The 27,218-nt window shown below is 46.3% G+C and overlaps 1 protein-coding gene across 1 annotated transcript in view; it reads right to left on the reverse strand.

Moving 5' to 3' along the window:
• The window catches only part of LOC141155381 (piRNA biogenesis protein EXD1-like), a 107,950-nt gene that overhangs the window by 47,680 nt on the left and 33,052 nt on the right, over window positions 1–27,218 (reverse strand). Inside the window, exons 6-7 of the mRNA XM_073642252.1 lie at window positions 7,031–7,117; window positions 3,906–4,010 (exon numbers count right to left, since the gene is read on the reverse strand). Coding sequence (XP_073498353.1) covers window positions 3,906–4,010; window positions 7,031–7,117 — 192 coding nt within the window. The remainder of the gene's footprint in view (window positions 1–3,905; window positions 4,011–7,030; window positions 7,118–27,218) is intronic.

Below are 27,218 nucleotides of genomic sequence, written 5' to 3' on the forward strand. Positions count from 1 at the left end.
GATACAGCAAACCTTCTTGCCACAGCTCGCATTGATGTGCCATCCTGGATGAGCTGCACTACCTGAGCAACTTCTGTGGGTTGTAGAGTCCGTCTCATGCTACCACGAGTGTAAAAGCACAACCAACATTCAAAAGTGACCAAAACATCAGCCAGAAAGCATTGGTACTGAGATGTGGTCTGTGGTCCCCACCTGCAGAACCACTCCTTTATTGAGGGTGTCTTGATAATTGCCAATAATTTCCATCTATTGTCTATTCCATTTGCACAACAGCATGTGAAATTGATTGTCAATCAGTGTTGCTTCCTAAGTGGACAGTTTGATTTCACAGAAGTTTGATTTACTTGGAGTTATATTCTGTTGTTTAAGTGTTGCCTTTATTTTTTTGAGCAGTGTATTAAATATTCATAGAAGTATAAGCAGAGAAATGTTAACTTTGGGATATATGTCCAGGGACCCACCACACCCGATGCTCGTTTTGCACTGAAATGCTTCATCTAGGGGTGACAGGGTGCTGGTGTGATGGCTATTTAAAGTGTCAAGAGTCAATGGAATAGAGGCAATTGCCCCATTGCATCTGTTACCGTGGTACATGTGATGTGGTGGTAAAGTTCATTAGTGGGTCATATGTTTAGATACAATCAATACAAGAGGAGGCAGCAAGCAGCAGCAATCCACTTGTCAAAGTAGGAAATCGATCATGTGATTGCGCAGTTACATGACTGGAACAATAAACTCGCACTGGACAACCAGCATATAAAAGATAGGCAAAGTAACGCTTCAGAATCAAAAATAAGGCAGGTATTAGAATAGGAAAAAAAGAGGCCAGTCAAGAGGTTTAAATGTATCAATATACATAAATAAAAAAAATAAAAAAAGGAAAAAAAGTGTGATTAAGAGAGGAGCCCCATAAAGAAAATAGTCGAACAAATAATAACAATGCTTAAAGATGAATATATACAGTACAAACCAAAAGTTTGGACACACCTTCTCATTTAAAGAAATTTCTGTATTTTCATGACTATGAAAATTGTACATTCACACTGAAGGCATCAAAACTATGAATTAACACATGTGGAATTATATACTTAACAAAAAAGTGTGAAACAACTGAAAATATGTCTTATATTCTAGGTTCTTCAAAGTAGCCACCTTTTGCTTTGATGACTGCTTTGCACACTCTTGCCATTCTCTTAATGAGCTTCAAGAGGTAGTCACCGGAAATGGTCTTCCAACAATCTTGAAGGAGATCCCAGAGATGCTAAGCACTTGTTGGCCCTTTTGCCTTCACTCTGCGGTCCAGCTCACCCCAAACCATCTCGATTGGGTTCAGGTCTGGTGACTGTGGAGGCCAGGTCATCTGGCGTAGCACCCCATCACTCTTCTTCTAAGACAAATAGCCCTTACACAGCCTGGAGGTGTGTTTGGGGTCATTGTCCTGTTGAAAAATAAATGATGGTCCAACTAAACGCAAACCGGATGGAATAGCATGCCGCTGCAAGATGCTGTGGTAGCCATGCTGGTTCAGTATGCCTTCAATTTTGAATAAATCCCTAACAGTGTCACCAGCAAAGCACCCCCACACCATCACACCTCCTCCTCCATGCTTCATGGTGGGAACCAGGCATGTAGAGTCCATCCGTTCACCTTTTCTGCGTCGCACAAAGACACGGTGGTTGGAACCAAAGATCTCAAATTTGGACTCCTCAGACCAAAGCACAGATTTCCACGGGTCTAATGTCCATTCCTTGTGTTCTTTAGCCCAAACAAGTCTCTTCTGCTTGTTGCCTGTCCTTAGCAGTGGTTTCCTAGCACCTCTTTTACCATGAAGGCCTGCTGCACAAAGTCTCCTCTTAACGGTTGTTGAAGAGATGTATCTGCTGCTAGAACTCTGTGTGGCATTGACCTGGTCTCTAATCTGATTTGCTGTTAACCTGCGATTTCTGAGGCTGGTGACTCGGATAAACTTATCCTCAGAAGCAGAGGTGACTCTTGGTCTTCCTTTCCTGGGGCAGTCCTCATGTGAGACAGTTTCTTTGCAGTGCTTGATGGCTTTTGCAACTGCACTTGGGGACACTTTCAAAGTTTGCCCAATTTTTAAGGACTGACTGACCTTCATTTCTTAAAGTAATGATGGCCACTCGTTTTTCTTTACTTAGAATTTGTATTATGGCAAGAAAAAAGCAGTTAACAGTCTATTCAGTAGGACTATCAGCTGTGTATCCACCAGACTTCTGAACAACACAACTGATGACCCCAACCCCATTTATAAGGCAAGAAATCCCACTTATTAAACCTGACAGGGCACACCTGTGAAGTGAAAACCATTTCCGGTGACTACCTCTTGAAGCTCATCAAGAGAATGCCAAGAGTGTGCAAACCAGTCATCAAAGCAAAAGGTGGCTACTTTGAAGAACCTAGAATATAAGACATATTTTCAGTTGTTTCACACTTTTTTGTTAAGTATATAATTCCACATGTGTTAATTCATAGTTTTGATGCCTTCAGTGTGAATGTACAATTTTCATAGTCATGAAAATACAGAAAAATCTTTAAATGAGAAAGTGTGTCCAAACTTTTGGTTTGTACTGTATATAAATGATAATCCACCGCTATGACATATAAATTTCAACCAAGAAGAAGCTTACACCACATGCAAATGGATAAGAGGTAATGATTGTGTAGATGGAAACAAGGGAAAAGTGGACGCACATATGACCGCGCTGATCGCATACACATTCAGTCATGGCCGAAAGTGTTGGTACCCTTCAAATTGTTCCAGAAAATGCAATAATTTTCTGGTAGAAATACTTCAATTATGCATGTTTTGTTATACACATGTTTATTTCCTTTTCCAGAAAAACACAGAAAAAAACGCAAATTGGACATCATTTCACACAAAACCCCAAAAATGGTCTGGACAAAATTGTTGGCACCTTTCCAAAATTGTGGGTAAACAACTTTGTTTCAAGCATATGATGCTCATTCAAACTCCCATGTGGTAAGTAACAGGTGTGGGCAATATGAAAATCACACCTGAAACCAGATAAAAATGTAAGAAGTTGTCTCAATCTTTGCATTTTGTGTCTGTGTGTGTCACACTAAGCATGGAGAACAAAAAGAGGAGAAGAGAACTGTCTGAGGACTTGAGAACCATAATTGTCTAAAAATTATCAACAATCTCAAGATTACAAGTCCATCTCCAGAGATCTTGATGTTCCTTTGTCCTTGGTGCTGAACATAATCAAGAAGTTTACAACCCATGGCACTGTAGCTAATCTCCCTGGATGGCAGAGAAAAATTAATGAAAGGTTGCAATGCAGGATAGTCTGGATGGTGGATAAGGTTGTGTGTGAAATTATGTCTAATGTGCCTTTTTTTTCCAGTTTTTTTGTATTGTTCCAACACACACAAAGGAAATAAACATGTGTATAACAAAGCATGTGTAATTGCAATAATTTTCTAAGAGAAAGGCTTCTTTTTCTGGAACATTTCAAATATGCCAACACTTTGGGCCATGGCTGTATATAGCATGCATAGCATAAGCATTTCCTTCCAAGGTGTACCCATCATCACCTATGTTGTCTCATTATATACAAATGCTTTTAATATTCTTGTATTTATATTTGTATAAATAAACTTATTAGATATATTTTATTTTGCCTGTGAAAAATCCTTTTTGTGTGTGTTATTTATAGTTATACGCGTTTGTCCAGTTATATGGATTGTGGCTTTAGGAGTTTCTCTAAAATTAAAATTTATAAGAAAATAGGAAGGAGCAAAGTTCTAGTAAAAGACCATCAATGGTGATTTCACTGATCAGGGAAGCAACTAAAACACAACAACTTCATTTTTATTTTATAGTTGACTTATTGATATATAAAGAAAAAGAAACAAATAAGAACCTTTAGGATGCCTTTGTCTTCAAGCACCATTTGAAGTCCATTCTTGAAAACTTTTGGTCCCAAGAGAAGAATGTCAAAAATATAAACACGGGTTTTGGTTGCTACCTATCAAAAGAAAAACAAAAAAAGACAGTAAGTAAGTAAAAAAGCATAAATGATATCTTTGTAAATTCAGAGTTCACCTGAAAAATAACTCATAATTTACATGGAAGTTAAATTTACCTCCTAGGAACAAGCTATGTTGACACTTAAAAGGGACTCTGTCAGCAAAGAATAACTAAGTAGAGGCGCTCAGAGCACCATGGGGCGGCAAGAAGCCAGAGCTGTCAATTAAAGAAGGGGGGGTGGAGCCTGCATATTTCCCTACACATGACAGTGATTCAATTAGCCATCATGTGCCTCTGACAGCCGCGGGTGGAAAGAAGCTCTGCCTATTGCTATTAACCCCTTCCCGACGTGTGCCGTACATGTACTGCTCTACGGGAGCAGCATTCCCGCAAAGAGAAGCATATGTATGGCACAGTGATCGGGCGGGCTCACGCTGAGCGCCGCCGCGATCACATGCGGGTGTCAGCTCTGTGTGAGAGCTGACAACCCGCAGCATAAGTACCCCGAACGGCGGCGCCGCTCCCCGCTAATACGATTCGCTGATTGGTCGCGACCGGCGGCTGCAACCAATCAGCGATATTGGCGCCAAATTTAAACACCGCTCTGCTGATTGCGCCCTGTCGGCCGAATACATATTCTAGAATACCCGATGCTTTAGAATCGGGCCACCATCTAGTTTTCATATATAATTTCCCTGAGGAACATTATATGACCTATATGTCTACTTAAGTTGGCTTGGCACTCTCCAGAAGGAGAAACGATTCCCCCTAGATGCTCTGTCAGATGCCTCTCTCCAAGCCAAATTAGACCTCCTGCTTTACACTGACGAAGGGCAAACAATCCAAATCACGTGTCTGCAAATGGAGTGTTCTGGTTTGGCTTCTTATCCTAAGTCATGCGGTAAGGCTAGTTACATAGGTTATCCACTACTTTTTCATTGATGATTCATCCTTGGGATAGGTCATCAATGTCTGATCGGCTGTCACCGATAGCTGATTGGCGGGAGTGCTGGGTGTCAGACCCCAACTAATCAGACATTGATGACCTAAGGCTAGGTCATTAATGAAAAAGTAGTGGACAACCTCTTTAAAGAGTCAATATTGACTCCTAGGATTGCTACATCCAATGTCTTCCTCACTAAAGATGATACTTGCATACTAAATGGGAAAACACTTGTCAGGGAAATATTTAAGTCAGGAAAATATAAACAGAATATTGACCATTCCTCCCAAAGCTCCTCTTCTATCTTACCCCTCCCCTATCCACCTTGTCTCCAGACAAGAGCTGACACTTCAAGCAGCTGTATCCATGCAAACCTCAGCACAAAGCCCCAATTAACACAGTCCAGAGATGACAATCTACAGTTTCTTCCTGCAAATTATCACCCACAGCCAAAATAGCTTACACAAACAAATGCCAGCCAAGAGGAGTCATCAAGCTACTTAGAATGTGAGCCTATGGTCCCTGGCACACGCAGGGGGTAATTAGTGGCAGGATTGCAATAACTTGTCTGCAACTGGGAAAGTTTGCTTTCCCGAGCTTAAAAAAAGAGATCTCCAGTCACGTCAACTCCGATATGAAATATGGAATAACTGATTTTCCGTAATTCTGACAATAACTGGACCCATATTTTTGGTGGCAGGGACAGCTAAGAAACAAGATGCTCAGTTTTTCATAGTCGTAGGCCCCTCTGGAGAGCTGTAGAGCAAAAAACCCCAGAATAGTCTGCAACTATGCGATATGTGGTAAAATTAAGGTAAAATCAAAACGGGAAAAATGGCGTAGTATGCAAGCTTCTGCGATCAATGAACGATGAGTTATTGCAGAAGTTAGAAATTTTTAATAAAAATGTACAGGCTGGAGACCGGCCCATATGATGTCACCACAAGGGGCGTGTGGGTAAATTTCCCCTTAGGTATAAGAGAACGCATGAACAATAGAGGAGCACTCATTGCCAGGGGGTATAAGGATTATAAGCAGCGGGTCGGTATGATAATGCTCAAATCAAACTGGGGAGCCCCTCCTCCACCTATATTGAATCGTCTCCGCGATCGTATAGTGTAAGTTGTCATCTTTTATCCTGTTTATTTTATGTAACCGCTTATGTATTTTAATGTCTCCTTAATAACATCCTTGTATATATTTTTCCTAAACACTGCCTCCCTTTTGGATTAAATAAAAAATTTAATAGTTCGGTTTCTTTTGTTCTTTAATCGTTCCCTACCCCGAAGCCACATACGCTACCAAAACGCAGTCGTCTGCCCAGGCCTGCATTATATTTCAAATCTGGACGGTGGTGGCAGAGAATAATATTAATTATCGGGCTATCGTGCAGCCAGCAGCAACCGTACGGGGCGTACACACATATTCCTAGATCTGGAATTCGGAGGTGTGACGCCATACGCTTTCTGCATGCTCGCCGATGCCCAAGGAGTGAGTAGTCCGGATCGTGTGCTCGTGATTCCGGGCGAAATACTGACAGCGTGACGGCATGATGAGATATTGCATGATCTCCCCGGTGTCGTCCCTGTGTGAATTCCTGCCACACTGGGCTCATGAGATAGTTAAAGGGGTTGTCTGGTCAAAATTAATAAGTCTGCAGTTGCTCTGTGTGACTGCAGACTTACAAGTCACCCCCAACGCAGGCACTGTGCTGGTTTCGAAGCAGGGAACCTTCGGAGGGTATGTGTGCGCTATACATACTCCCGGCTAGAGCCTGTCTAGTGGATGCGGCCTTGCTCCATACACTTGTCCGGTCCTGGCTCAGAAACCGGCAAATCCCCGAAGCGCCCAGTGTGCGCTCTGGGTGGATTCATAAGTCTACAGTCACACAGAGTGACTACAGACTTATCAATTTGGACCAGACAACCCCTTTAAAGCTGCTTAGAGGACAGCAAACTGTAGTGCCCAGCGCCAGGCAGCTGCTGCCAAGTACAAGGAGAACTTATGACAGATGAACTGCTGTACTCAAAGATTAAAGTTCTGAGCCAAAACACACAAGTAACCCAATCTCTTACCTGCAGCCAACAGAGCTTTCCATGGCAAGACACATTGAGTGCAACGGCAGCTAACCCAAGTACTTTTTGATTCTGGAGATTCATGATCTGTTAAAAAGAAATGTTAATTTTTAGTGACTTTATTCAGATACAACGTATTCCACTTTAGTGAAAAGGCAAGCAATTAATCTCTGACCCCTTAACGGCGAGGCCTATATTGTACTGATGTGTCACATTTCAAGTTGCAATAACTTTGGAATGATGTTTCTTTCTAAAGTGATTTTAAGATTATTTTTTCATGACACACTAAACTTTGCCTTCATTTTAGGTTGACATGTTTTAAAGTTAATTAAAAAAAAAAAAAAAAATTGGAGAAATGGTCACCTTTCAAACTTGTAGGCCCTGATTCTTTATTCTTTTTGAGACTTGCTTGGAGTAAAAATTTAAGTTTTTAGGTTTGCGCCAAATTTATCGCTTTTCACCATTTTTACGTTTGCTTTTCATTTAAGCGACAAAATGCGCTAAGTTTTCATCACACAGATATTTTCAGCTAATTCATCATTTGAGAGTTTACGAACACGTCACAAATAGTGTTGAGCATTCGGATACTGAAATATCGGGTATCGGCCGATATTCGCGGTATCGGAATTCCGATACTTTTAGAATATCGGATACCGGAATCGGAAGTTCCCATAATGCAATGAGCTAGTTTCATTTTATTCAGCCAATGAGGATCCTAAGAAGTGTGGGCACATCCTGTTAGGCATGTAGGCATGTTAACTAATGGCATGGCTGTGATTGGCTGCTGAAATGATGTCATAATGCACTATAAAAGCCGCCGCCATTTTCAGCTCACTCTGCTGTGAATTCAGTTAGGGATAGGACGCTGTTGTTCTGAGGGACAATTTTAGCTACCTATTTGCTCTATTCTGCTTTACCCAAGCTACTTTATAAATCGCTGTGCCTTGCAGCGCTAGTGCACAGTTCTCTGTGCTGTTCACGGCTGTCTGCAAGGTCTGTGTGTGTGAGTGCAGCTCACCCTGTAGTGTGTGCTTCAGCCACGTCTGGTTGTAGTGCGCTCAGCGTGCGTCACTGCCTCATACATTGTCCTTTTTTGCTAATTGATCATTTTTCCTGATTTCTCCTATTAGTGTGGTGGTTCCATCCGTATTCAGCTACACTGGTTCCAAACACACTATATAGGAGTAGATAGAGAAGTTTTTTTGGTCTTGCAGCGCTAGTGCACAGTGCTCTGCATCTTCACTGTTCATCGCTGTCTACAAGGTCTGGTGTGTGAGTGCAGCTCACGCTGTGGTGTGTTCTTCAGCCACGTCTGGTTGTAGTGCACTCAGTGTGTGTCACTGCCTCATACATTGTCCTTTTTTGCTAATTGATCATTTTTCCTGATTTCTCCTATTAGTGTGGTGGTTCCATCCGTATCCAGCGAGATTAGTTCCAAACACACTATATAGGAGTAGATAGAGGAGCCTTTCTGCAGCATTGTGCCCTGCAGCCCCAGCCAGATCAGTATTAGCCTATTTTTTGTAGCCTCATCCATTGCATTGTAGGTTACCTTCCTGCAATGTAATAGCTACAAAAAGTTTGTGATACTATCGGTATTACATCTTTGGGCACATCCAGTGTCTTTTTGTGACAAAAAAAACCTAAATAAAGTTCACCAAACACTCCACTTTACAGTTGTGTAGGCCACATTAGCTCATATTAAAGTCTAGTCCACACTTTATAAAATTAGTGTTTCTTATACCTGTTAGCAGCTGTTCAGGAATAAGCACATAAAGCCCTTAGTACTTTTCTGCCTATCTTTATCAGTCTACCAAGATGAAAAAGGCAGGGAGTAAGGCATGTGGTCGTGGAGTTTCTGCAGGGAGAGGACGTGAGGATTCTGTGCCTGCAGGGAGAGGACGTGGGGATTCTGTGCCTGCTGCGGGAACCAGTGACTCAGCATCCCCCAGTTTTACCAGGGAACAGTCCTTTATGCACAGCTTTGTAGGAGCTAGCCGTACCCCACTGCTGCGGGAGGACCAAATTGAAGCCGTTGTCGGATGGATGGCAGCTAACGCATCGACTTCAATTAGTTCCAGATCCTCTCAGGTCCTGAGCACTGAAGAGCACCCATCTGTCTCTTCACCACCTGCCAAATTGCCCAGGCAGTCAGAGAGCCCTGGACAGGAGCCATCTCTACTTCTGTTCTTTGAATCTCTTGGCTTGGAAAGAGGGGGCCAGCCAAGCAGAATTCGAGAATTTGAAGAAGAGGTAGTATGCAGTGATGCGCAACCGTTTTGTCTCTCTGAATCTGAAGAAGCGGGTGGGCCAGTGCCTATGGTCAGCAGCACACCTCAGTACGCATCTGATGATGAGACTCAGGTGCCACTTTCTGGTGCGTACTGTGCTCTCGAGACTACCCAGGAGAAGCAGTTGTTTGAAGAGGGCGGTGTAGATGATGAGGTCCTTGACCCATCGTGGCGTGAGGGACAGGAAGGTGGTGGCAGCAGTTCTGAAGAAGAGATTCCCCGAACAGCCCAAAAAGGAGGGAGAGGGAGGGGGCAGACTTGGTTGCCTGTAGCCTCCACTTCGGCACCCATTAGGAGCATGGCTCTTCCAAAATCCAAAGTGGGCGCTCCCAAGACTTGCAGTGCCTGGTCCTTTTTTGACACAGTTGCAGATGACATTTGCTTTGTCAAATGCAAGCTGTGTAATCAGAAGGTGAAAAGAGGGAAAAGTGTCAGCAACCTCAATACCACAAATATGTGGAAACATGTGCGGACCAAGCACATGGTTGAGTTCCAAAAACACACTGAAGACCTAGGCCAACCTACAGCGCCACCTACCACCTCTTCAGCTCGTGTTGTAGCCTCTTCCTCCAGCTCACACACAGCTGGTTCGGCTTCCTCACAGGATCGCCATGGAAGAACCTCTAGCACTGTTGCACAGAGACACAGTGTAATTCCACCCACAGCACCACGTTCCCTGTCATCCTCACACTCCCAGGCCAGTCTACAGCCATCGTTAGCACAGGCATGGGAGAAAAGGCGCCCATACTTGGCAAACCACCCCCAAGCACAGGCTCTGAATGCTGGCATTGCAAAACTACTGGCCCTTGAAATGCTATCATTCAGGCTGGTGGAGACTGACACGTTCCGTAACTTTATGGCATTGGCAGTCCCACAATATAAAATGCCCAGCCGCTTTTATTTCAGCAGGCAAGCCGTCCCTGCCCTGCAACAGCATGTGGAGGGAAAAATTAAACATGCGCTACAAAACGCCGTCAGTAGCAAGGTCCACCTGACCACCGATGCGTGGACCAGTAAGCATGGACAGGGACGATACCTTTCCCTCACTGCCCATTGGGTAAATGTTGTGGAGCCGGGTACAGATCTTGAGAGTGGCGCTGTACATGTTCTGGCAACTCCAAGGATTTCAGGATTCCAGTCTGTACACATTGACTCCTCCTCATACACCAGTTCCTCTGAATCAGCGCTGCAGGAGCCGTCACGGTCTACCTCCACATCGACCCGTGAACGGTTACCTGTTATGATGACCGATATGAGCACAGCCGTTGCCAAACTTCAACAGACCGTATTAAAATTAATTTCTTTGGGGAATCAAAGCCACACAGCACAGGAGCTCTGGAATGCCATCAAGCAGCAGAGCGACGTGTGGTTTGTGCCAGCGAATCTCCAGGCATGGTAGTGTGTGACAATGGCCGAAATCTGGTGGCAGCTCTGGGCCTAGGCAACCTCACTCACATCCCATGTCTGGCACATGTGCTCAACTTGGTCGTGCAGAGTTTTTTGAGGGACTATCCAGATCCTGATGCACTGCTGCACAAGGTCCGCATAGAGTGCGCTCACTTGCGGCGTTCCAGCAACGCAAGATCGCGCATTGCAGCTCTGCAGTGCCGATTAAGTCTTCCGGAACATCGCATCACATGTGACCTACCCACCAGGTGGAATTCAATGTTACATATGTTGGAGAGGTTGTGTGAGCAGCAGGCAGCAGTAATAGAGTACCAGCTGCAGCAGGCGCAAACAAGTCGCAGTGCGCGCCGTTCACACTTCACCACCACTGAGTGGGCCTCTATGAAGGACATTTGCCACATTTTGCGTGCCTTCGATTATTCCACGCGGATGGCGAGTGCAGATGATGCACTAGTCAGCATGACTATCCCCCTTATCTGCCTGCTTGAAAAAACACTGCAAGCACTAAGGGACGAGGTTTTGGAAGAGGTGGAGGATGAGGAGTCACAAATGCCATCTGCTTCTGTACAGTCTGCGCAACGTGGTTCCTCACAAAGGCCTAGGCAGGGGACACTTTGTGAGGAGGATGAGGAGGAGTCAATGGAGGAGGAAGACATCTGTCCAGAGGAGGGAGGTACACAATGCTCTAGTAGTCAGTATCTAGAGAGGGTGGGGTGATGCAGAGCAGGCAGAGATTACGCCTCAAGCAGGGGACAGCGTTTCTTGGCCAGTTGGCAGTCTGCAGCACATGGTTGATTTCATGCTGCAGTGCCTGAGAAACAACCGCCGCATCGCCCACATTCTCAACATGGCTGATTATTGGGAGTCCACCCTCCTAGATCCTCGCTACCGGGACAACTTACAAAGCCTCATAACACCGTTGAACCGGGAGCGTAAAATGCGAGAGTACCAAGACGCACTGGTGCATTCCATCATGTTCTCCATTCCAACCGAGAGCAGTGCTGCTAGTGCTTTACAAAGCAGCTCAGTGCGTCGAGGCAGTGGAGGAAGCTCTGCACAAAGAGGGAGCAGAAGCAGCGCCTCAGCACAAGGCAAGACCAGTATGGCCGAAATGTGGCAAAGTTTTGTGTCCCCGCCGCCACAAATGTCTACACCATCACAGACGGCTCCAGTCAGCAGGAGGCAACGTTTCCGCCAGATGGTAACAGACTACATGTCTTGCCCTCTCAGTGTACTCCCAGACGGCTCTTCTCCCTTCAAGTTTTGGGTCTCTACACTGGATACATGGCCAGAGCTTAGTCCGTATGCATTGGAGGTGCTGGCTTGCCCTGCTGCTAGTGTATTATCAGAACGCGTCTTTAGTGCCGCAGGTGGTGTACTAACAGACCGTCGCATGCGCCTATCCTCCGATAACGTTGACCGGCTTACTTTTCAGAAAATGAACAAGGCCTGGATCTCGCATGAATTTGCCAGTCCTCTTCCAGAATAAATAATTGGTTGGCAACAGTATCCAGGTCTCCTGTTGTGTTCATGTTTCTACCACCTGAACTGTAATCCCTGAGCTCCAACACCGCCAGTTGCTGATCAGAAGTGCCGTCAGCACAGTCAACACTTGTTGCCGTGTAATTGGGGTTCAGTAACGTCAGCAGATCCCCAGCTGTGTGTCCGGCAAATTCTCCTGCTCTGTCCACATTCTCACTAATACAGATTTTAAAGTTGCTCCAATTAGACCTCTGGCTCCTCTGTTTTCAAAAATTACCCTGGGCTCCAACACCGCTAGTTGCTGCTCAGAAGTGTCGTCTGCACAGTCAACATTTGCTGCCGTGTTATTGGGGTTCAGTATCGTCAGCTGATCCCCAGCTGTCTGTCCGGCAAATTCTGCTCTGTCCACATTCACATTACTAGTTTACTACTGATTTTAAACTTGCTCCAATTAGACTTCTGGCTCCTCTGTTTTTAGTATTTACCCTGGGCTCCAACACCACCAATTGCTGATCAGAAGTGTCGTCTGCACAGTCAACATTTGCTACCGTGTTATTGGGGTTCAGTATCGTCAGCTGATCCCCAGCTGTCTGTCCGGCAAATTCTGCTCTGTCCACATTCACATTACTAGTCTACTACGGATTTTAAACTTGCTCCAATTAGGCCTCTGGCTCCACTCTGTTTTTAGTATGTACCCTGGGTTCCAGTACCGTCAGCTGGTTCTCGGCAGTGTCTTTGGCACGGGTACTCCCTCCTGCCCAGCCTGGTTCCAGCACGCCAGCTGTTTCCGGGTAGTGTCAACGTCACTTTGCCTCCAATGCGTTGTCCTGTCGTGTTGCGGTCGGGTTAGCCGACTCTATGGTGCCTGCAGTTTAGGTGACTCCTATGTGGGCTGCGGGATCTGGCAATGAAGGCTGGTTCCATAGTGCCAATAGGACAAGCACCCCCTGTAGGACTGTGGGTTTCGGTAACTGCGGCCGGCTCGCGGCATTGCAACTTTTTTTTTCATGGGTACCTTCTGCTACCCATCCAGGTTCCAGTACCGTCAGCTGTTTCCCGGCAGTGTCTTTGGCACGGGTACTCCCTCCGGCCCAGCCTGGTTCCAGCACGCCAGCTGTTTCCGGGTAGTGTCAACGTCACTTTGCCTCCAATGCGTTGTCCTGTCGTGTTGCGGTCGGGTTAGCCCCGAAGAAGACGAGGACCCCGAAGACGATGACCCTGAAGACGAGGACCCTGAAGACCACCCCGAAGAAGACGAGGACCCCGAAGACGACGACCCTGAAGACGAGGACCCTGAAGACCACCCGAAGAAGACGAGGACCTCGAAGACCAGCCCGAAGAAGACCAAGAAGAAGACCCTGAAGAAGATGACCAAGAGGACAAAGAACAAGAAGACAACCACCAAGAAACAGAAGAACAAGAGACAGAAAACCAAGAAGCAGAAGAACAAGAAGCTGTAGAACAAAAAGAGGAAGAACATCAAAGCATAAGACTAAAAATCAGAGCAAAAGATATTATCTAAATTATAAGCAGAAGAAGACTAAGCAGTGTATGGGGGTGAGTCCGTTCCTCCTCGTGGTGCCCCTGGAAAAGAACTGCTGCTGCAGGCCAAACTGAACGCGGACAAATCCTGTTGTAAATCTTTTGTGACGGGCAGAACGAAAGGTGTAATGTTCAAACTTTATAGATAACAACTACAGGAATGCCTGTCACAAATAAGAATATGATGAAGAAGAAGAAGATGAAGAAGTAGAATATGAAGAAGAATAATAGTTGAATAAGAAGAATATGAAGACTGTAAAAAAAAAAGAATAATACTTAGAAGGTGAAGAAGATGAAGAAGGTGAAGAAGAAGTTGATGTAAAAGATGCTGTGGATGATGAAGGAGAAAGTGTGGGAGAAGTAAAAAAGAAGGTGAAGAGCATGGAAGTAGTGAAACAAGTATCTGACAAAATATAAAAAAGCTTAACAGTCAATATTTCTATTACTCAGAACGTCTTAAAAAAAATATTAATTCCTGCTTAGAGATGAGCGGTGTTCGAATCGAACTGTTCGCCAATCTCAAATTCGAGCTGTTTTGGGCGGTGTTCGAGCCGTTCGACGAACCCGAACGATTTGAAAAAAATCCGGCTGTTCGAGGTTATGTTCGATAACTGTTTGTGCACCAAAATCGTAACTGGATTTTTTCACAGTAATGCTGATAATCAATGTTAATACACAGTTTGAGGGTACAGCGGGGCGGGGGGAGGGGCAGGGGATGGATCTCTGCAGGAATAAGGAAGATCTCCATTTTTTTTCTCTTTCCCGCATTTACAGTGGGGAGGTGCAGTCTGTCAGCCTATCAGCAGCGCACACACGGAGCAAACTGCTTTTTTTCACACAAGCAAGGGCATGGTGTCATTGGCAGTGTATGTCACATGTCCTTGCCCTATAAGATCCAGCCATTTTCCCCGTCGCCACCATTTTCTCACTGCTGCTGCTGTTAGCGCTATATTGTGTAACTGAATTGCAAGCGAATTTTCGCTTAAATAGACAATGGTTTAGGGAGTAGTGACTAGTTGTAATTCCAGCCCTTTTGAGGGCTAGGTTACATCAGTTCCTATCACTTTTTGCCACGCAGGTCTGTTTTAGTGCTGTGCAAGTGTTTTTCACAGCATTTGGCTAAATCTAGCTAAGCAAATCCTTTTGGGCCTCTTGCAGTGTGTGTTAGTCAGTGGAGTAGCCTATCTGTGTTGCAAGCTACACCACCTATGTATGTAATACAAATTTTTTACTGCACCTAGCCAAGTAAAACCTTTTGGGCCTGTAGCAGTTTGTGGTACTCATTCTATTAGGCCATCTATACCAAGCTCCACCAGCTTTCAAATTACTAATAATTTTTAGCTGCATCTTGCCTGGAAAATAATTTTGGGCATATTAGCACTGTGTGGTACTCATTCTATTAGGCCATCTATACTAAGCTCCACCAGCTTTCAAATTACTAATAATTTTTAGCTGCATCTTGCCTGGAAAATAATTTTGGGCATATTAGCAGTGTGTGCTACTCATTCTATTAGGCCATCTATACCAAGCTCCACCAGCTTTCAAATTACTAATAATTTTTAGCTGCATCTAGCCCGGAAAATAATTTTTCTTCCCAATAGTGGTAGCAATAGAAATATGGGGCGCGCGCCTGGCTAACAAAAATATACGCTTCATAACAAAAAATACCAGCCTAGCACACTGCATTAATAAGATGGCACCATCGTCTCTCCCAGTGCTAGGCCTACTACGCCGGCTAGCATTCCTGTGCCTAAAACACAATGTATGGGTCCGCGCTAGCCACGATGCTGAGGGGTCTAAAGCTGCTGCTAACGCTTTATCACAATTCAATTGGCAGATTTTCACAGAGCCCCCCCCCCAACGCCCACCCATCGGGCAACAGTTGCCCACCCTCCCTATGGGATCTAGTGGCGAATAGGTGATGCCATTAATCAGAGCGTCAGTTGCCCCGTCTACGTGGCAAGCATACGTTAAGGCATGGGAAGAGTGGACACGACTAGTAGCAGGCAGACGGGTTGACCAATGTGAACAAGCCAGATCACAAGTCACCATAGAATTTCTCCACCAGCTAATGATGAGGGGTATATCAGGGGCGTCAGCGCAGCGGTGTCTGACCGGAGTAGCATTTCACTTCCAACTTCTGAATTGGGGAGATGTGACAAAGAAATTCATCATCAGACAATCCATAAAAGGGTGGAAAAGGGGTCAGCCAAGTCAGGAGTGTAGACGTCCCGTCCCGTGTCACTAAAACTGATTTCTCACATCATATCCCTAACACCATTAACATGACACTCACAATTTGAAGCAACACTACTGTCTACTGCATTTGCGATCGCCTTCTTCGGGGCGCTATGCATAAGCGAATTAGTCCCTCAATCCAAAATTACCACCAGTGGAGGCTTATTACAACAGGACGTAGTCATAGCCAATATTGCAATACGTCTACGCATACGCCAATCGAAAACGGTTCCAGCGGGCAGGGGCACTTGGGAACTTCTACAACCCACAAATGGTATGCTGAGTCGGGTAACAATAGTAAAAACATATATAACCATCAGATCACAAAGTAATTTATTCCTATCACACATTGATGGAACGCCATTATCAAGATACCAGTTCCAAGCTATATTTAATAAATGCATAACATCGGCAGGGAACCACCCCAAAGATTACGGGACACACTCATTCCGCATAGGCGTGGCCACGGAAGCAGCAAGAGCAGGACTGTCAGAAATGGAAGTTCAGAGGACAGGGAGATGGCGATCCATGTGTTTGGCGAGATACATAAGACCGGACTTGTTATCCTAACGTGGTTTGTTTCTTTTACAGGTGACGCTAAGCCAACAGTGTGGATGATAGGCCACTCGTATATATATAGGGCAGAAAAAAGGGAGAAAGTATGCCCAGGCGGGAGGAAATTAGAGTTTCATAACACATATTTCAACTGGAGAGGTATTAGAGGCCTGCTATGGCCACAGGTACTAATGGAGGTAATCAAGGTAGGGAGAGAGGCAAGAGGTCCGGTCATCTTAGTTATACAGGCCGGGGGAAAAGACCTAGGTCATCACAAGAGCGCATAACTAATGGCAATAATGAAACTAGACACTGAGTGCTTCAGAGAATATTTCACAAAACTAAACTATAGTATGGTCAGAGATTGTGCCGATAGCAGTATGGCAAGGTGCGCGAGACATCACGGCCATCAAACGGACAAGGCGGGTAATAAATATTTGGATGGCAAGATTTAGAAGAGACAGAGGCGGTGTAGTGATACGACACCGACAACTGGAAGGAGATAAAGCAGGCCTCATACAGCCCGACGGTGTTCACTTAATGGATACTGGACTGGACATATTCCTGTCAGGACTCCAGGACGGAGTGGAACAAGAGTTAAGAGTGATGGATGGGGGTCAGAGTCCTGCATACGAGTACGCAGGATCCTCCGTAGCCTGGAAATAGAAAGGACATGTTGGAGAGTTACACTTGTTGGCCAACTTGCCGGTGTGGAGACCCAGGGCATGCTGCAACAAGCTGAATTATTTTAGAAATAAAATGCCTTTCTAATGGAATGAGTATAAAGAGTTAATAAAGCTGTGACCGATCCTCACCCATCCAGTTACCCATCCAGGGCTAGTCACATGCAGTGAGTGAGACAGGAAGCCAGTTACTCGGGCTTGATCATGTGAAGTGAGGGGGTGGAACTTGGAGCCACATGATAGGGCTGTTTATGCCTCGCCATGGAGACGTAGTGAATGTGGCAGGAAGTCAGTTACAAGCAGTGAGTGAGACAGGAAGTCAGTTGCTTGGGCTTGATCATGTGAAGCGAGGAGGTGGAGCCTGGAGCCACATGACAGGGCTGTTGACGCCTCTCCATGGAGACGCTGTGAGTGAGGCAGGAAGTCAGTTACATGCAGTGAGTGAAACAGGAAGTCAGTTTCATGGCACTTCCGCTTTACTGTGCAACATGTGCACACTGCAGATATGGATGTGGGGGTATAAAAGGTGGATAGTTGGTGTGCAGTATTACCCCTTGAAAAAGGTTTTCCTACCGAAACGTGCGTCGGGGTGACGGTAGCAGAGCCTGTCTGGTGGCCTTACCCAGGTACATAGCTATTTTAGCTTATTTATGACCAATTGGTTGCATTACTTCCATCTGTATAAGGGTTTTAACCCTTTTGTTTCTGGGTATTTTGATTGTGATGGGATATTATTGCTTTGGGGGTACTATTTGTAAAAGGTATTCATGATGGGTGGTATATATTTATTAATACATGTGACCCTGTCGCTGTCCCCCTTATATTTCCACTTGCTATTTAGGCTGACCTTTCGGGCGCTGTGTCACAGTTTTTAACATTGTTTTATTCATGTGGATCCAGCACTCTGTGTCCACTCTGTCGTCCGCATTTATCTTTGTAATTTGTGTTTACTACATGTGTTAATAAAGGAATTTTCTTACTTCTTTACAATTTTGAACTTGTGTGGCCATCTTTTTGTTTCTCTGCTTCACAGAGGAACAATCCCCCCTTATCTTTATTGTTACAAGATGATGGCCCGTTCTCTTTATTAGTCCTATATGCAATAACATGGGTCCATTGGGATTAGATTTATCTTCACTGTGTTGTTTGCATCTGAGTTTCTGTCTCTCACCCATCCAGTTGTAAGAGTTACATTATTGTATTGTCAAGTAAAGGGGGGCGGTAGGGGGGCTGAGTGTCTGGGTTTGGTTGGGGGTCCCCACAGTCTGCCTAGGCTACATGCATTTAAAAATTCTTATTAGATACACAGGCGGTGCAGCTCGCTTCACAGCTGGGCTACTACGACCAAAGTATTGCCTAGGCTAGATGCAGTTAAAAATTCTACGCTGACTAGCAGACACTGAAGCTTTGGAGCAGACCTCTGAGTAAACAGCTCTTCAGACTCAACCATCTGTGTTACCCCAAGCCATAGTGTATGTAGCTTCTTACAGTTGAAAGGGGGGAGCAACCAAGCCCACCTGGAATTGACGATGCCAACATCACGTAAAACACAGCAAGGGGACTCCAAAAAGAGTCTCCATTTTTTCCAAAAATTGTTCTACAGACACCACTTAAGTGGCATCAATTGCCCCAGAGTTGCTTAAAACGGTTGGTGAGGTGATTTTACAAAATCCTCAAGCTTTTAGTCTCCCTAGGATGACACAGGGGTAGAAAAGTCCTTGCGGATCCATGATTTGTTCATCTTTATGAACGTGAGTCTGTCCACATTCTCAGTGGACAGCCGCGTGCGCTTATCTGTCAGCACACCACCAGCAGCGCTGAACACACGTTCAGAGAAAATGCTGGCTGCAGGGCATGACAAGATCTCCAAGGCGTGAGTGGCGAGCTCCGGACATTTTTCCAGATTGGTATCCCAAAATGAGCAAGGGTCCAGTGACACAGTCATGGCTTCGATGTTCACTTGGAGATACTACTGTACCATCCTCTCTAGGCGTGGACTATGTGTCAGACTTCTTGTTTCCTGTGGCCTTGCAAAGGATAGTCTAAAAAAGTGGTGAAACGATTCCACAAAATTGCTGTTACCAGCAGATACTGTGTTACTGTTAAGGTTTGAGTGATGAAGACTCGACAGTCCCACGGTTGGCAAGTTAGAACTGTGAGATTCAATACGTGCACCACTGGTGTTTTGTGGAAAAGCACATGTAAAATTCAGCAACAGCATCTGCTGATACTCCTGCATGCGTGAATCCCTTTTTATGGCAGGAATTATTTCGGCAAATTTACTTTTGAACCGGGGATCTAAGAGTGTGACAACCCAGTAGTCGGGATTACTTCGAATTCTGACAATCCGAGGGTCATGTTGCAGGTAGTGCAGCAAGAAGGCACTCATGTGTCTTGCGCATCCAGGAGGACCAAGTCCTTGTGTTGGTAGCGAGGTAAGAATCATGCTTCCTTCCTCTGCCCTCTCCCACCAACCTCGCACAACAGAAATGTGATCAAGGTCTCCCTCATCTGATGAGTCTTCCATGCCCATCGCCAGTTCGTCCTCCACTTCTTCCTCGGCTCCTGCACCTTCCTCAACAGTTTGGCTGCTACCATGCGCCCTGGTTAATCCCTCTCCCCCACGCTCCCATGCCTGCCGCCCTGGTGCTGCCGACCATCTGGACCTTGGAGATGTTATCCCTTCCGCATACGACTCCTCCTCTACTTCCTCCACCTCCTCTTGTCTCACCACCTGACTCTGAATTCTGTTTAACGTGTGCTCCAGCATGTAAATCACCGGAATAGTCATGCTGATAATGGCATCGTCGTCAGCACTAAACATCTTCGTCGCCATTTCAAAACTATGCAGAAGAGTGTGTGGCGCCTCTCAGGGTTCAGTCGCAACAGATGTACTGCATCTCACCCAGAGTTGTGGTATCTCACCCTCAGGTAAGGAAGGAGTATGGCTCAGGACCCTAACACCTGCATCCAACATATACCCGCAGTGGGGGTAGGGCGAGATTGCTCCTAAGGGAGAGCACAGTCCCAGGTCCCTAGCTGGCGGGAGAAAGCAGCTTAGGGGAACACATGACAGGGAGAGTATAAATAGGAATCCACCTTAGAAAGAGCAAGCCAGTCAGGAGGAGAAGTGACAGGAGCAGAGGCTCTGCATGAGCTCTGCTCCAGAGGCGGGCCTAGCCTGGGAGGCCCAGGACTGAAGGAGAGAAGAGAGGAGTGGGAGCAGGAAGGCTCCAGGAACCGAAGGGACCCTAGGGGTACGGGCCATGCAGAAGGCCACCCGTATGCCCGCTGCTACCAGGAAGTAGAGGGGTCAGGCCAGATAAGGTGAACCGGTCCCTTAACTAGCGGAGAAACAGCAAGGCTCAACTAGAAACCGGAGACTGCAGCATTTCATGTACTGAAGGCCAAAGTCCACACCAGTCTCACTAAGAAGGTAGCCACATAGGACCCAGGGGACGGAACACACGTTGCCCGCCAAGGCCCGAGGATACCGGATAGAAGTGTCACTGGGTGTGAGGTGCAGGGAGAAGGCCAGAGAAAGGACACACAGAAGGGGGTCCTGCTAAGTACTCCGGAGCTATCTGGGGGTGGACTGAGCCCCTCACCGAGTACGCACAGCACGACGGGGGGAGATTGCTCTGGTACCTGTAATCTGGACTGCAACAACTGTGAGTAAAGATCTTGGGACTGCATCACTCGGACTCTGTGTTCATTAATGACTCCCTGCACTACAACCACCATCATCCACCCACACTGCCCTGAATCTACACTCTTCCTGTGGGGAGTAATAATACCATTGCTGCAAAACCACCAGCTTCAGAGGACTGTTCCGCAGCACAATGCATTTTAGCCGGTGAAGTGGCAGGCCCAAAGACTTCTGTAGAGATGTAAGTTGCTGAGCTGCAGGATGCGAATGGCGAAAGTGAGCACACAGTGACCGTGCCCTCTGCAGAAGGCCATCTAGTCCGGGATAGTGGGCTAAAAATTGCTGGACAACCAGGTTCAACACGTGAGCCTTACAAGGCACGCGTGTGACATTGCCCCGGCGAAGGGCCACACCCAGGTTTGCAGCATTGTCGCACACGGCCTTCCCTGGTTGCAGGTCCAGTGGAGACAACCATTCATGAAACTGGGTCTCCAGAGCTGACCACAACTCCTCAGCTGTGTGACTCACATTTCCCAGACATTTCAAAGTAAACACTGGTGCCGTTGAGCCCTGCTGCCAGCATAGTAAGGAGGTGTGCAGGATTCCTTCTGCGCAGTTAGAAAGCAGGTGGCATTACCAGACAGGCTTTGGGTGCAGGTGGAGGACCGAGAGGAGGTTGAGGAGGCAGAAGCAGTGTAGGAACTTCGAGATAAAGAGGATTGACGCACAACTCGAGGGGACGGCAAGACTTGGACAGCAGCCCCTTGTCCTGCTGTCACCATAGTTACCCAGTGCCCAGTCAGCGACATGTAACGCCCCTGTCCATGCCTACTCGTCCAAGTGTCTGCGGTGAAATGCACCCTGTCACACACAGAATTTCTCAAAGAAGCGGTGATGTTGTGTGCGACATGCTGGTGTAGCGCAGGCACACCTTTCTTTGAGAAGTAGTGCTGACTGGGCATCTGGTACTGGGGCACTGCAACGGACATAAGGTCTCGAACATCCTCTGTGTCCACCAGGCGGAAAGGCAATATTTCTGTAGCTAACAGCTTGCAGATGGTGAAATTCAACCTCTTAGCTTTGTCATGGCTAGGAGGAAATGGTCTTTTACTCGTCCACATCTGAGGGACCGAGGGCTGGCTGTTGAGCTTAGACGGGGTTGAGTAGGGTGTCCCCGGCAAACTGCCGGTCTGTGAGGAAGATGCAGGCGGAAAAGTTAGGTTGCCTTGATCCAAAGGTGGTGTTCTCTATGTCGGAGAGCGATCAACACCAGCTGGTGTTTCCACTTCCAAATGAAATGATGACCTGCCAATCACACTGGCTGTTGCGGGTAAAGAGGTGGCAGGTCTGCGTCCAAAAACATGTGTGACTGCTGTCCCCCCAGTCACAGAAGATGAAGAGGCCGTGGATGCACAAGATGGGGCAGACAGTGGTTGGCCTGGCCCGCTAGGCCACATTGTAGCACAGTGAGCTTCCCACTGTAACTTATGCTTCATATCCATGTGACGGGTTCATGCATGAAGTACTCAAACTATGGATTTTTTGGCCTCTACTTAGCTTTTGGTGACAAATATTACAGAACACACGAGTTGGGTCATCCTTATCGATCTGAAAAAATGCCCAGGCTATGCAAGGCTTAGAGCCCATGCGACCTGAAGAGCCACCACGACTTGTGGTCAGAGGCAGAGTTGTGGTTGAGGATGCAGTTGTTGACGTGCTTCCAGTACTCCGTGTCTGTCCAGGAAGGCGCAACCTAACCTCGTCGTCAATAGCATCTGTGACGCCCAGCTGAGCTTGGTATCACAGATCCTAGAAGAGTGCATTGATGGAATCCTCCACAAGAGGCCCCCATAAACATTCACACATCTCCACCTTCCACCTCAGACCAGCAGAGGGAGCCCGTTAGGGATAAAAATAGGGAAGGTGGAGCTAGGCAGTTCAGTTCCTCTGAAGAGTTCCTGCAGTAGAGAAGCCTAAGAGAGGTCAATCTGCAGTGGAGCTCAGTCTAGTCTAGAGAACGCAGTTAATAGTTCAGCAGTGGAGCACGAGGCTCCTGCTAGCTAGATTCAGGGAGCCTAGTTAGAGCTTAAGGTGTGCCGACGCCATAAGATCGGTGAAGCGTGGCAAGCTGCCGTTCGTGTGAATAGCCTAGTGAGGGCCCGAGTAGGCCGAAGGCGAGTGGAGAGTTAGTACATAGGGGGCAGAGGCGCTTAACCAGCTCACCCCGAAGCATTTACCGGACACCGGATACGAGCTTACCGGGATCTCTATGACCCAGTAAGGCATAACCGGAATCCCTGGAGAACTACAAGTCCCAGGATCGCTAAGGTGCTGATACGTAACAGAGCCAGGAGACGCTTAGGCCCCGCATACTGGAAGCGTGAACTCCAAGACAAGGCCCTACCACAAGGTCAGCCAGCGCAGGACAGAGATAAAGTTAGACCTAGCACCAGGCAGGTCAGAAACTTACTACGCAGAGGCAAGAAACATGATGCCCTACACCCGCTCATTGGGGAGGATCCCGATATGCACCCTTCACCCTACAGTGCTCCGGGATGTGCCTGAATTTCCAACAGTAAAAGGTACTGAAGTGACTACCGTGTCCGTTTCCGTTCTTACTCTGACCCAGCTGGGTCTCGCCTGTCCTGCATTACCCCGGCATACGCTGCCCTGAGGCCTAGCTCCACCTGTGGGGAGCTATACCATCGAGCTGCCTTATCACCGGCCTCAGTGGACTGCTGCAGCGCTGGTGCTTCTCCCCAGATACCACAGGTGGCATCACAAACTCATAAAATTAACAATTATCCACCCTTTTAAAGAGTGACCCCAGGGTACAGGCCCAGGAGCCAACCACCGCGACATCCCAAAGGCCAGGCAAAGGCCCAGGTACCGAGTCATCCCCATCCCCTGGGCTAGTCACATCCTCCTCCACCTCCTGAGCTGACCTCATCGACTGGCTGACTGTGGGTTGACAGTAAGTGGGATCTACAACCTAGTCATCATCACCCTGTGTGTTCTCACACCCGTCGTCCTCAGAGCCAACCTCTTCCTGCCCTGACCGAAAAGTCAAGTTGTCGCTCCAATCAGGTATTTGAGTCTCATCATCGTCTTCATCATTGTCTCCACCAACAGGAGTTACAGTTTGGGAACGAGGGTCTACATTATGCTCAGAACCTTCTTCATCTGGTCCTGGATCCGACTCAAAGATTCTGGGCAACAATGTAGATCATTTCCTCATCTGGATTAACAGAAGCTCTGGAGCAGACCTCCGTTTCCCAGGCTATAGTATGAGTAAACAGCTGTGCAGACTCAACCATCTGTATTACCCCATACTCAGACGGGCAGCTGGAGACTTGGGAGCTGTGAGGAAGCAAGTGTGATTGGGGTGACACCTCTGAGGACTGGAGTATTTGTGATGTTGAAGTTGAGGTGGAGGAGAGCCCACTTGAAATCCGTTGAAGCACCTGCTGTTTTTGTGCCTCATCTGGAATTTGTAGCGATTGGCGTGTCCGTAAGAAAGGGATAGTATCACATTGTTCACGAAAAGAAGTAGACATCTTAGTTTGGCTGGAAGATGGTCTTTCTTCTGCAGATGTTACTCCCCCCCCCACCGCGGGGGGGCTCGACCCACCAGCAGACAGGCACCAGTATTGGGAGAGGGGGGCTGGCCGTCCGAATCCACCGCGGCTCTGGCACAAATCCGGCGACACGGAGGTCGCACAGGTAGGAACGGCCTGGCCGTGTCGGCTTCGCACTCCAGCGTAGTCCCTCTGCCCGCTCGCGCCCGTAACCTCAAAAGGGATGCGCAAGCGGCTTTTCTTCCCAGGGCTGTTCCCCGCCCAGCAGGAACGTGGGGGAGCTCAGGTCGGCCTTCCACTGTACTCCCTTACCTCCCTCTCTTTCCTTCTTCCGTTCTCCATCTAACCCCTCGGCTCTGTGGTGTCCACTCTCCCTCCAGCTCTCTCCTTCTCACAGGTAGACTACCGCGTGTATTCACACAATGTGGCGAATCTTTTGGGCCCAGGCATAAGAAGTTGTCGAGGTAATGGATAATATGTGCCCCCTTAGAAACGTCCATTACAACCCATTCGAGGAAGCAACTAAATGCCTCAAACAGTGAGCAGGATCTGGAGCACCCCATGGGCAAACAGCGATCTATATAGTATGCTCCTGCCCAGAAGCAGCCCAATAGGTGGACACTATTCGGAGGCACAGGTAGTAAGTAACCGGAACGCCGCATCAATGTCTATTTTGGCCATTAAAGTGACCCTTCCCAACTTCTTGATCCGCCTGATTGCCTTGTCAAAGGATGTACAGTATATACTACTGTACTTGGCTCCACGTCGATGTTGTCGTTTACGGACCTGCCCCTTGGATATGACAAATGGTGGATTAGTCCGAATGTATTGGGTTCCGTTTTTGGCACAACTCACAACGGGGATACCACTACATCTTGTAAGGAAAGTGTTCTGAATGGAACCGCCATTCTACCTAAAGATATTTCTTTTTTTAATTTTCTTGTCACAACATCTGGGTGTTGGTAGGCCGATTTTAGATTTTTACTCCAGCCTTTCTTGATTTTAGAAGGGCATGACATGCCTATATCTGTGTCTCCCCCTCCTTTTACTCCTCCACCTCTTTTCTTTTCGCATGACTATATGTACTTGTCACTTTTCCATGTGTTAGTTGTGTCTTCTGAGCAGTTTGTCAGCTTTTGGACACCTTTGAAGTGTTTTCTATGTGTTTTCTACGTGTTTTTGTTTGCCTGCCATTGGTTTTAACGGTGTTCGACGAACATAAGGGTGTTCGACGAACCGAACTCAAACACTACGGGGGTGGCTCAACACTATTCCTGCTATTCCATTTGATTGGGCTAAACCTCTACGTCTTTATTGTCTCCCCCACCTCCCCCAATACATTCTACATTATTCTTAGTTGTTTTCCTTCATGTAGAATTAACCTACAAGGAAAGAGGGTTTATTTTCATTCCGATATTTGTGTTCGATTGACTTGCATTGGTTTCCGGTATCGGAATCGGCGATATCCGATAATTTTTGGGTATCGGTCCGATCAAATCCGATCCGATATTTCTCGATATCTGAAGGTATCGCTCAACACTAGTCTCAAACTTTTTGCTAATTTATAATCCAGCACCATAGAGAACTACATTAATTATTTTGCATAGATGAAGAATAGTATGCAACATATTAAAGCTTACTGAAAGGGTTGTTTGGCATTTTACTCAAAAAAAAAAAAAAAAGGGCAAATAAAAGAAAATGGCAAAAAAATAAGGATCTTAGCATTTGTAGTAAATTCATCAAACATTGCGTGCTGTTTTGAATTATTAACAGCAAAATCCCACAGCACAAAAAGACAGAAAAAAAAATTCCTTTAAAAATCGCGTATGATGAATTGGGGCCTTAATTTTTCGGCCTTAAAAACCAAGTTATATCACACAAAATGTTTGATAATTGGCATCTGCACTGACAGGAGGAGAATGTAAGAGATCTCCTTCCTCTACGTACTCTGTCGATTGCTACATTACTGGGTGGCATCAGTATAGTTTTCAATGTTCTTGAAGAGATGACCTGCAGAGTTATATCGCAGAGAATAATATAATAAATGATAATATGAAAAATAGGTCGTGTCTGACCAACATGTTAGGGTTCTATGAGGAAGCAAGTGCAAATCTGGATGTTGGTAACGCGGCAGATGTGATTTATCTGGACTTTGCAAAGGCATTTGATACTGTACCACACAACAGCCTTATACTGAAGCTACAGGAGCAAGGACTTGGGGAAACTACTGTTGTGCTCAAAAGTTTACATACCCCTGCAGAATTTTTCCTTTCTTGGCCTTGTTTCAGAGAATATTAATGATAACAAAAAAACTTTTTCTCCACTCATGGTTATTGGTTGGGTGAAGCCATTTATTGTCAAACTACTGTGTTTTCTCTTTTTAAAACTTAATGACAACCAAAAACCTCCAAATGACCCTGATCAAAAGTTCACATACCCTGGTGATTTTGACCTGATAACATGCACAGAATTTGACACAAATGGGTTTGAATGACTACTAAAGGTAACATCCTCACCTGTGACCTGTTTGCTTGTAATCACTGTGAGTGCATAAAAGCTGAGTGAGTGTCTGGATTGTGAGTCATGGGGAAAGTCAACGGATCTACGGGAAAAGGTAGTTGAACTGTATAACACAGGAAAGGGATACAAAAAGATATCCAAGGAATTGATAATGCCAGTCACCAGCGTTCAAACTGTGATTAACAAATGGAAAATCAGGGGCTCTGTAAAAACCAAACTACGGTCAGGTACAGCAACAAAGAT

This window comes from Phyllobates terribilis, unplaced genomic scaffold (assembly GCF_046119375.1).
Source record: "Phyllobates terribilis strain yellow unplaced genomic scaffold, ASM4611937v1 Scaffold_7__3_contigs__length_470593459, whole genome shotgun sequence".
Lineage (NCBI taxonomy): Eukaryota > Metazoa > Chordata > Amphibia > Anura > Dendrobatidae > Phyllobates > Phyllobates terribilis.